We start from the raw sequence: 10,939 nt of genomic DNA on the forward strand, positions 1-10,939 counted from the left end.
AATGTAGGAACCAACGCACCAAGTAGTGTTGACATCACTGACGTTGTGGACAACGGATTTACTGTCACTTGGGAACCAGAAACGCCCGAAAACCCGCTGTTGGTCGAATACTTTGTCTCTGTAAAAGAACGCGATTCGGACACCCCAGCGATAAACTACACCTTTCCAGCTTACGTCACCTCCGCTGTAAGTGCTACGGTTTTAAGTTACAAAAAATCTAGTATAACAAAGATGAAATGTGTGACTGTTTTAAACAATGCAGTCCCTTGATGACCTCAAACCGGGTACCCCGTATGAAGTATCTGTGACGTCAATACTGGATGGTGTTGCGACCATACCAGTGACGACCACCACAACCACTGAGGTCCCCAACCCCACAGGCGTTTCCTTCGGCGGAGTAACCGAAACGACTATGACTGTGACTTGGGAAACTCCTAATGGCGAAATCAATGGTAAGATTTACCTGATGTGTTGTTATCGCGATGTCATATACGGAGCACGAAACCACATTTCAAGATGGTCTTTTTAAAACGTTCTGATACAAAACAATTATATTATGCGATGTTGGTGGAAAACAAACAGGTTTCTTATAGTCAGAAGCATCGCGCAAATATACATGGAAAACAATACAGAAAAAATAATAATTTACAGAACTCCAGTGTTTATACAGAGTCTTTGTTGGTACACTATGCTCAACCTATTGTATGGAAGTAAGTTATAAGGTTATATGATACAGCGGTAAAGAGATCCATTTGCCGCTGGATTTCCACAAATTCTTTTTCTGCTTCATTGCCTGGGTGGCTTTGGAAAATACAAATCATTCTCATGACTTTGTCAACAGATTTTGTTGTGGATTACTGGCCAACAGGGAATCCAGACAGCAGACGACTGCGTGTCAAAAACATAACCCAGGCCACTTTGGGACACCTCAACCCAGGTTCCAATTACACGGTCTCCGTCCATTCTGTGCAAAACGGAAGAATGAGCGACGGGGTTGTCGAAACCCATTCAACAAACAGCGTAGTGGGTAAGCATTCGCCCCTTACATTAGGTTTAACAAACGTATTCGGTGTTCAACTGTTCAAAGGTATGGTGCACTAGGAAAATAGAAGCTGACCACTTCCTGTCATATCCATTAAAGGTCAAATAGCCAAAGAGGAACCCAATTTGAACAAAATAATACAAATTACAGGTCCCCCTGAAGATCTACAAACGGAGTATTTGACTGACACCAGCGTGGTTGTTACGTGGGAACCTTTTGACGACCAACTTCAACATCGCATTGTGCTAAGTTCACCGCTTTTGCCGGTAAATACGCTGCATGTTTACATAGTATACTGATGGGTTTTTTTCTGGCCCACATTGTACATTGTTTGAATTTTGTCCAACAATGTGTCAACCTCTTGAGATGACAGAAAAATGGAAAAACAGTTAATATGGCTTTTCCACTTCTTCACAGGGCGGCAGCTCAGAAACTTATCTGCAGCCTGGTGAGCACAGATTCGAATTTGAGGACTTGCAACCCGGAAGTACTTACAGAGTGGTGGTCACCTCGGTTCCTACAACAGGAACTAGAATGAGACAATCAATGCCTTTGTTTTTTACTGTAAGTTCAACCAGTTGAAAACCAGTATATTAGTCACGTGTTTGTGGTAAATCTGAGTTATTTTCACACAAATAGACGAAACCAACTCGACCAACCAATCTTCGCTCGACTCAAAGCAGCCATAATCATTTGGTAATGGAATGGGATCATGATCAGGTTTCAAGTAAGTCTACACGCTCAGAAATAATACTCATATAATCCTGATCTTGGCGTTTGAAAGATCAAAATGATGTCTGTCAAAATCAATATTATTTATTAGGCCAGAAAATGGTTGTTTATGTTGAAGCGTCAGCTGTTCCTACATGATACTTTAAAAGGAACGGTTTCGGGGCTGAACACAAAAATTCAAAAATTTCGCAGGATTTTTGGTGACGTATCAGCCAGAGGTAGGCGGACTTATAGGAGAACAGCAAACCACAACGAACCGGGCTGTAATTCCCTATCTGGAACCTGAAACATTGTACGTGATAACAGTACAAGCCGTTATTCCTGACGAGGTGTTCAGCGAGGCTGCAGTTAAAAGCGAATGGACAGACAGAGGTAAAGAGCTGATGGACGTGTGTTCAAAAACGCCTAAAAACAAGCTCTCCATGAAAAACAAACCATTTATAAGTATATGATTTTACAACAGCACCGCCAACCGCACTGCCCACAAATGTCAACGTGGATCACACGCCTCGATCTGGTCTGAACAGTTACCTTGTGACGTGGGAACTCCCTCAAGGCTCCGACGACTCCTACACGGTAAACATTCAATATTTCTTGACGATTATATATTTTTTTACTCCATCGTTTTGCAGCTAAACTCTATAGACCAGTTAAAAGCAAAGTAGAAATTTTACTTGCCTTACAGATACTTTTCCATCCCGTTGGGGAAGAAAACAGCACCTCCAGCTTCATCACTCCACCCGGATCAACCTCCCATACCCTGAGCGGTCTCCATCCTGGTGTGGAGTACAGCATCACTATTTACCCCGGGGAAGGCGAGCCTACGGGAGATGTTATCACTAGAACATTTTTCACAGGTACGATATTATATATTCCAAGACTTGAACAGGATTTTCACCCGCTAAATTTTTAAATCTGTTACAGTAGTATCGTGACAATAATAAAACAAAACTGCGTAGTCCTTAATTAAAACACTTCAAATATACTTCACGATAGTACATCACTTCTATGTTTCAATAAAAAACCTAGAAATGTGTTCACACTTTTATTTAAAAGAAATGTACGAATTCCGGTTAATGCCATGTGTACTTTTCTATAACGCACTTCACCACAAAAAAACACTTCTATTGTAGTCGTTCCCCGCCCGACGGAAGTAACACTTAAAGACGTGACTGAGACGAGCCTAGTTGTTGAATGGGACGCAGAGCCTTTGGACGAGGTCACTTATTACACAGCAAAGGTTTTTCCCATGGGCCATCCTAACAGCGCCATCACAGAACGTGTATCATCCTTCCTCCCGTTTGCCTACGCATTTACAGGTATATATGACATTGCCTTCTTTGTTATCTCTGTAATAATCTGTAGTAATCGTTCTGCACCAGGTATGCATTGCTCATTTACACAAGCCATTAGGCCAGCATTGTTTACAATAATTTTGACTATACAAAATAAATTACGAAAATAATGCTATTATTTGCCTTCTGGCCAACATTTTAAGTTTTATTTCAAGTATCTAATATACAACAGGTCTTGAACCTGGTCGCAATTATCAAGTAGACGTCACAGCCCATACTGACGTCACATCTAGTGCACCAACGACGGCCTACGTAACAACTAGTAAGTAATGTAGCACTAATAGGCATTATGTTGAAACATTCTCTTTCCATCACAACATAACACGGATGTTTGTAATGCATTCTATAATAGTACATTCCTAAATCTTACTTGGACGCTGGTCTCTGTTAAACATGAGAATACTGTATTGCAGCCATGGAAGGACCAAACAACGTTAACACAAGGGTCACGAGCGATCAAGCGCTGGTCAGGTGGCACGGAACACGTGACGCAGATCGTTACCGAATCACTTTGAGGCCGTCGAACCAACTCACGGCGTCACAGAATCCTGTGTTTACGGACGCACCAGTCACCACATACACCTTCACAGGTTCGACTCGCAATTTTGAGATTTGAGAACTGTTTAGTGGAAAAAATTCGTGAAAACCAGACTACAAAACCTATGTAAAGCAGGCGAAACGTCGGTTAAAAAAGATACGTTTATTTGTGCCAGAAGAATAGGTGAAATTAAATACAAAACACATTGTTCTTACTAGTCCCATAAAAGATGGCGTAACAGCCAAAAGTATCACAGGCGCACACAAAAGGAAAAAATTAAAGCATTACACTTGAGAAACCAACGTTACAATACTGGGCATGAAACTCGAACAGTATTTCCATGTGGTCTATGAACATCGGTTTCCTGATAACGTAAAACAACCGACTGCAGCATAATCCTGTCATTCGTTTCAGATCTACAACCGAACACAGAGTACCTGATAGATATAGTGGCGATGAACCTGTACAGACAGATTGAATCCCGACCAACTCAAGCGGCATTCACAACTCTTGCAACGACCATCCCTGTCACAACTACTCCTACCATAACCATTCCAATTAGAACCATCCCGGCCGCGACCATTCCGATTAGAACCAGGCCAGCTACTAACATTCCTGTAAGGACCAGACCGACCCCTGTTCAACCAGTAGGAGCATCAACAACCCAGCAGACACCTGAACCGCTCGATTCGAACCCTATCAACGAAACTTCCTACAGGTAGATAGTTCAAACACAAATATTGCACGCAATCTTTCGATGTACTACTGGACTGCATGCTACAATTTGGAAACCGTAGCGTATATGTTAACTCTGACCCCTGTATGCGTCTGCCTTTTTACAGATTTGTCGTAATTAAATTCTTTTTTTGCTCAGCATAAAATGGAATGCGCCAACAGAAGCAGTTCGATTTTACAAGGTCATTAGCGTCTCAGGTTCTGGACAGAGAAATCAGGTACAAAACAACGACAGCAAATGATTTTTAAGTGTTTCGCTGATAAACATTATACACAGTTAACCAGCTTTACTTTTGTCAAGATTAATGTGCCAAGTTACCAAACAAACTTGCTCCTCCAAAACCTCGTGCCCAACAACGACTACACCGTCACCGTCCATGCTGTGCTCCGAGACGGTCGAGAGGTCCAAGTTGGCTCCACTGAACTTACAAGTATGAAAAGTCATAAGTACAGTAGGAACAAGAGTAGTTATGGCACTGATTTTTTTAATGAGCTACATTGCAGGGCCATTAGATCTATTTGGTCTCACTGCATGTTTTATTGCCAACCATAACCTTTTGGGTGTTTGTGCGCCTTTAAAACCTTTTTCTAATATTCATATCGCTGTTTTTAGGTGTATTAGCCTACCTTCAAAATGCACGTATTTTATATATTGCAGCCTTCTCAACCGACAGGAGTGCAACGATTGAATGGGATCTCACCAGCCTCTCCTACGAGTCGTTCAGGATCACGGCCACTCCAGTGAGGAAGAACTCGGTAAGTTTAAAAAATAATGAAGACAAGAACAACACATGCGACCACTGGTAAATGTGAAATTTTAGAATAAACAGAAATACAAAGAAAATGGAAGTTGTGCACTTTAAGGACATCAAAATTTCTCCTGCAAATAACGATATTGTGCTTGTTGGTGCGTAGATGCAAAATCATAACACAGCACATTTTCTACAACAGCCTGCAACAGAGCAAGTCTTCACTGATATAAGCCCGATTGATACTCATGCTTGGTTGACCGGACTCTACCCTGGAACAAGATACCGGGTGTTGATTGAAGGTTTAATCTCTGATGTTTACTACCCCGTTGATGAGATGACAATCACAACAGGTATTTGTTCAAACCTGGTGTGAGCAAATGTATAATAAGTGTTGCTTGTGGACTTAACAACACAACGGGGGATAATGTTTTTCACTATTTCGATAAACGTTAAACCTTTTACCGTCAATTTCCCAAGCTAGTCTTACTTGGAATTTAACCAAGACAGCAAATGACAGATGGTATACAGCTGCTACTTTTATTCACCTCGTGTTTTTGTGGCAGATGTCGATGCACCGTCCGATCTCAAAGTATCCAAACTACGCCCGAACGGCTTTACACTTCGTTGGACACCACCGCTGGCAAAGATTACCAGATACAGTCTCACCTACCAGCTAAGTAAGGTTTACCCCTACGCACTGATCAAAAGCACCACAAATTCCTGGTCGCTTTCGTGTTATGTACTGTCCATGACGTTATTAATCATCAAAATGGCAAAATTACTTTTGGTATTTCAAACTGGGTACTTTTACACATGTGGTATTGGTCAAAGTTGAAATTAACCAACCACTGTGGTTGACAAATAGATGGCGAAGGACCGGAAATGACGAACCCGCAAACTCCTGGTGCCAAAGCAACTCGATCACACGTTAAGGGTTTGCAGCCTGGAAGCCGCTACCTCATTCGCTTGTACGCCAGAAATAAAGATGGAGACAGTCCACCGGCAATGACTTGGGTCCAAACTTTGGAGGTATTTTGTTGTTTTACTCGAATGTGTTTTGTCCCTTAATAGTGTATTGTTGTATTCCAATATCAACAACAGTACAGTGTATATACTTAAGCGGCGGAGTTTTAGCGAAATTATGTCGTGATCTTTTTAGTGTCTGCGCATTACCAAAACAAACTGATATTTTTGCGAGGGGTTAAAATTTACATGTTAATATAATTTCTGTTTGGGGCAACTAGTAGTTAAAATTTATGTTGATGAAACTGTTTCTGCTGTGAAACGCAACAGTTTGCAGAAAAAAGAGTAAGTACATTTAGACACTTCTACAAACTAACCAAAAACGATATTTCAGGCGCCCACCGGAACTGTCATTACATCAGATAACAGCGAGCCAACCGAAGGTGGTGTGTTGGTTAGATGGCAAAGCGCGGCACGGTACGTACAAAACTGGAAGGTTGTTGTAGAACCGCAAGATGGCAGTGACGGGTACGAAACGACGCTGAGGCGAGATGACAAACGGTGAGTTACTGCATAAATTGTAGCGGCAAACGTGATAAATCTGTTGTTGGGAATCCGGTTAAAAATTGGGTTTTAATCTTACGGAAAGTTGAATTGTATGCATAGATGTTTCAGAATGCACGTTAGTGAACATATTTGCACAGACAAAATCCCGACGTATGAATTTGCATTGGGTGATTTCATCAACCACAAACGAGTTTAAATTCATTGGACTACGCATATTTTTCCATTCGGGCAATTAGCGTATCATAGACAAAATGATAAATTTCTATATTTTGTCTCTTTCCACAACGAGGCATCATCCACACACCAAAGCTTCAAAATTCATGACAACAACATCGCCCAAAAACTATTATAGTGAACTTTTCACGTCGTTCAACAACAAACCTTCAAAACAAGAATCAAGTTTTCATCTTTTTAACATGGTTTTATCTCTTCCAGGCACGAGTTGCGCAACCTTCGTCATGGTGTGGCTTACATAGTCAAGATTTACCCCAATTACGGCGAATCACTGTACGGGGAACCTCGAATTATCCACATTCCTGCATCCACCACTCAGGGCATCACAGTCAACACGTTCCCATGGCATTTAAGGGTGCCGCGAGTTCGCTCGGACGGCGTGACTTTGATGTGGAATCGGCCGTGGTTCCAAGTGGAAGGTATTGCATTCAACGTGTTTAAGCATTTCTTAGAGCTTATTTTTTTTAAATTCGATGAGTTCTTACATCATTTATTCTCATAACTATGATTTTAGTTATTGAAAAATGCACGGAAACAAATAAACTTTGAACAGCAGTTTTTTACTGCCTATTGCTCAACAGTCACTCACAGCAGACACCAAGAGTCATCATGCAAGGCTTTGTTAGAACCTTGAATAAACGCCTCGAGGAAACGCCTGAGACATTTTGTTTTTGCAGAATACGTCTTGTACATCAAGCAGCAATCTGAACCAGATAGCGCCTTCCGCGAGGTGTCGCCACAACCAATACCGGGTCAAAACATGGCGACGATAAACAATCTCGAACCAGGAGAACGTTACACATTACGACTTAATGCCACAAGTTGTAAGTGCCTATAGTTACGTGGATAGTTAACGAAACCAAAAATAGATTTTTTCTAAGTAGCCGATGTAGAAATGCTTGTGTTGCGAACTACGAAACCTGGTGTAGGCTATTTTTTTACTTTATACTCCCTTTTGTTTCACGAAAACAGATGATAGTGTTGGGCAGCGCAATTTGGTGAGCACCATAACACTGAACTTCACGACCCTGCTTCCCGAAATAACTGGTGTGCAAATAAGAAGTCTAGAAGATGGAAGCATTGTCTTAACTTGGCATGAAACCCAAGGGGTCAGTATTATATGTTAGTTTCTTATTTATGTTTTGTGGAAAGGCAAATTTTGTTGGGACGAAATAAATCCCTAAGCTTATGGAAATTGCACCAAATACATACCCGTCTTATAAAAACTGAATTCAAAAGTTGAAATATTGGGATCTGCCCGAAACTGCAGATGCAGGCCTAGCGATCACTGTAACTTATTTAATAATACTAAAAAAGCAGCAGCAGTAGCGTTTTATTACATGATCAACTTATAATTAGGAATACATACCCGTCTTATAAAAAGTTTTTTTTTGTTATAGCTTGACAACTTCGTTGTGAAGTACAGGGAAGATGACAACGACTTTGTAACAAGAACATTAGATTCATCTTCGACTACCTACACCATTCCATCACCCACTCCAGGCAAATACGTTTTTATTGTTTACAACCAACATGTTAAACATATCATTAGTGTCAGGGAAATGGAAACAAAACTCACAATCGGCCTTTATGTGTAATATTTCTTTCCGTCTTGTTTACTTAGGAACGACTTATGAAATCCAATTTTACGCTGAGCGTGGGGCAGCCCGCAGTCACATCCTTGTTTTCACTATCGATGTTCCGGAACCGTTACCAGCCAACTGCAGAGATTTGGAGACTGGGGCTGAATACAATGTCGGAGATGTAAGAATATTCATAAGTTTGCTGCTTGCTGTCTCCCCACAAAAATTTTTTTGTTATTTTCTGCTCCGTCTTAAATGGGCAGCGTGCTTCAAAATCTATCTCACAAAATATGTTTAGTCCTGAACCTGTTTCATGCCAAAAGAATTTTAATAACTTGTATGCACTCAGTAGCAAATTTGTTTACACGTTCCTGTATCGATCATTCCATTGCACAACCGAAAATTGACCTCTTAGGTCAAGTAAACTATTGTTCTACACGCATTACCATTCCAAACGCATTACCGTTTCTAACTGACTTTGTACACCCAAAATTACTCACAAATTGTGGTAGACTCTTTGGATAACTGATCAGTAAAAACAGATCCGTCGGCACCATCAAATCTTTGTGACTTTTTACCTTTTTACACTAAAGTTACCTTCCACATCTTGCAGAGTTGGAATACGGTTTCGGGCGACTTCAGATTGCGTTGTACGTGTCACGCTCCTCAGCAGTACAACTGTGACACAGCCGAATGGTGTCACGCCGACGGACAGGTATACGATCCCGGACAAACGTGGACTCGCGTGCGTGGCTTTAACCTGAGGGAATCCTGCACTTGTAGAGGAAGAAATGGCTATAACTGCGAACCAACAAGTAAGAGCTGGTTAAACCATAAATGTATAGGCTATTTACAGTTTGTTGCTGATGCCCCCGGACATATTACTCAATAATTTAAGGCTATTTTGGCAAAAAAAACTTGTTTGGACGACGTTTCGGTCGTTATTCAACAGACCTTCATCAGGACAAGTAAAGTGAAACACCAAAACGGAGATAATTAGTAACGCCAAAAAAAGGCAAAAAAGGCGAAAGAAGCACGAAAAAGATAAAAATTTATTTTGAAAATTTTAATTATTGAATAGGCTATTCACGCTTTGAATGGTAGCTCTTTCGTTGGCAAACATTTCGGTACCGTGCATTGAATTTAATTGAAACAAATCCACGAAATTCCCTGAATGCTGATCAAACTTTCGCAAACACATCTTACCTAGTCGACGGAATTCTGCTGGTTTCCTTGGCTATTTCGGAACTTTACCAATAGGCCTTAGTGTAAGACACGAGCTGATATTTGAGAGTTCCAGTTTATAGGCAATGTCATAGTTGAAATAATAGTACAGCTTTAATTCCACATAAAATGTTTTGTGTTACGCCTCGTTTCTATGTCTGAAATGCAGATGATAAATGCTATCAAAAATGAATTGTTTCGTCTTCTTCTTAGATTGTCACGACCAGCTGCGTGGTTACGACGAGGGAGAAACCTGGGTTTCGGCGATTGGAAACGTTGCAACCCAGTGTGAATGCCAATGTGCACAAAGTTCGACCGGGCATCGACTTTGTCAGAGCGTCTGTCAACAACCGTTTGGCGCCACGGTAAACTGTTTGCCGTCACAACCTAAAAACCACACGCATTAGCAAACTTTCGCCTAATCATGGACAGTTTACACATTACCAATATACACTAAAGAAGGGGCGCACAGCCTTTTTATTAATGTCGGCCGCATCGCACAGACTTTATTCACCAACGGCCCACCAGTGAGCCCAAACTGATAATTTCGCATTTGCTCACGTCTAAAAATGTAATGAAATGTTATATTTAACAATTTTTCTCACATAAATATACATTATCTTATTCTGTTTTGTAACAAAGACTGACCATTTCAGAAACCAAACATCCAGGCAAAACTTGTTAAGTTTTTTTTACAGTGAACGGCCGCATTATAAAACATTTGTACACAACCGCATGAATTAGCATACACGGCCGCAGGTTGTGCAACCCCTGCACTCAAGGTTCGTTTCAGATTTTGTCTAAATTATGCTACAAACTTTCAGAACGAGCAAGCCAAGCGTTGAGAAGAACGAATAGAACGCCATTGGATTCTGCGTCTCTGAGAAAAAAACACCCCGACAACGTTTCCGCTGTACATTTGAAGGGGAATACATTTACGTAGCAAACCGCAGCATTTTCAATTCGTAGCCATTCTTTGTGTGCTTTTGTGCAAACACTTTTCATCCTTTCGCTTTTCCAATGCATCCTAATAGGTAAAATAATTTGCGATTTAATCAAATGCTTTCAGGTTTTACGCTGTACAAATCGTTTGATGTAGCAGCTATATGACTGCCTTGTATTTCAGCTTTCAGTAATAAACAAATTCCAGTGCTCTGCAACAAGTTGTAAAGCGAAGCATTTAACACTGTAAGAAAGGCCACACGCAACGAACA

The 10,939-nt window shown here is 40.9% G+C and overlaps 1 protein-coding gene across 1 annotated transcript in view; it reads left to right on the forward strand.

Annotated features, from left to right (window-relative positions):
• Window positions 1-10,888, forward strand: part of LOC145914048 (tenascin-X-like) — a 33,286-nt gene extending 22,398 nt beyond the window's left edge. The window contains exons 53-80 of the mRNA XM_083001826.1: window positions 8-186; window positions 263-452; window positions 842-1,027; window positions 1,193-1,308; window positions 1,460-1,606; window positions 1,682-1,769; window positions 1,967-2,146; window positions 2,238-2,350; window positions 2,460-2,631; window positions 2,908-3,093; window positions 3,302-3,391; window positions 3,543-3,719; window positions 4,082-4,385; window positions 4,542-4,620; window positions 4,704-4,833; window positions 5,061-5,158; window positions 5,354-5,504; window positions 5,718-5,831; window positions 6,020-6,183; window positions 6,512-6,678; window positions 7,120-7,337; window positions 7,596-7,742; window positions 7,891-8,027; window positions 8,319-8,421; window positions 8,543-8,682; window positions 9,115-9,316; window positions 9,939-10,090; window positions 10,550-10,888. Coding sequence (XP_082857952.1) covers window positions 8-186; window positions 263-452; window positions 842-1,027; window positions 1,193-1,308; window positions 1,460-1,606; window positions 1,682-1,769; window positions 1,967-2,146; window positions 2,238-2,350; window positions 2,460-2,631; window positions 2,908-3,093; window positions 3,302-3,391; window positions 3,543-3,719; window positions 4,082-4,385; window positions 4,542-4,620; window positions 4,704-4,833; window positions 5,061-5,158; window positions 5,354-5,504; window positions 5,718-5,831; window positions 6,020-6,183; window positions 6,512-6,678; window positions 7,120-7,337; window positions 7,596-7,742; window positions 7,891-8,027; window positions 8,319-8,421; window positions 8,543-8,682; window positions 9,115-9,316; window positions 9,939-10,090; window positions 10,550-10,570 — 4,151 coding nt within the window. The 3' untranslated portion in view covers window positions 10,571-10,888. The remainder of the gene's footprint in view (window positions 1-7; window positions 187-262; window positions 453-841; window positions 1,028-1,192; window positions 1,309-1,459; window positions 1,607-1,681; window positions 1,770-1,966; window positions 2,147-2,237; window positions 2,351-2,459; window positions 2,632-2,907; window positions 3,094-3,301; window positions 3,392-3,542; window positions 3,720-4,081; window positions 4,386-4,541; window positions 4,621-4,703; window positions 4,834-5,060; window positions 5,159-5,353; window positions 5,505-5,717; window positions 5,832-6,019; window positions 6,184-6,511; window positions 6,679-7,119; window positions 7,338-7,595; window positions 7,743-7,890; window positions 8,028-8,318; window positions 8,422-8,542; window positions 8,683-9,114; window positions 9,317-9,938; window positions 10,091-10,549) is intronic.
• Window positions 10,889-10,939: the final 51 nt, after the last annotated feature.

The sequence above is a fragment of the Ascidia mentula genome, chromosome 9, assembly GCF_947561715.1.
Source record: "Ascidia mentula chromosome 9, kaAscMent1.1, whole genome shotgun sequence".
Classification (NCBI taxonomy): domain Eukaryota; kingdom Metazoa; phylum Chordata; class Ascidiacea; order Phlebobranchia; family Ascidiidae; genus Ascidia; species Ascidia mentula.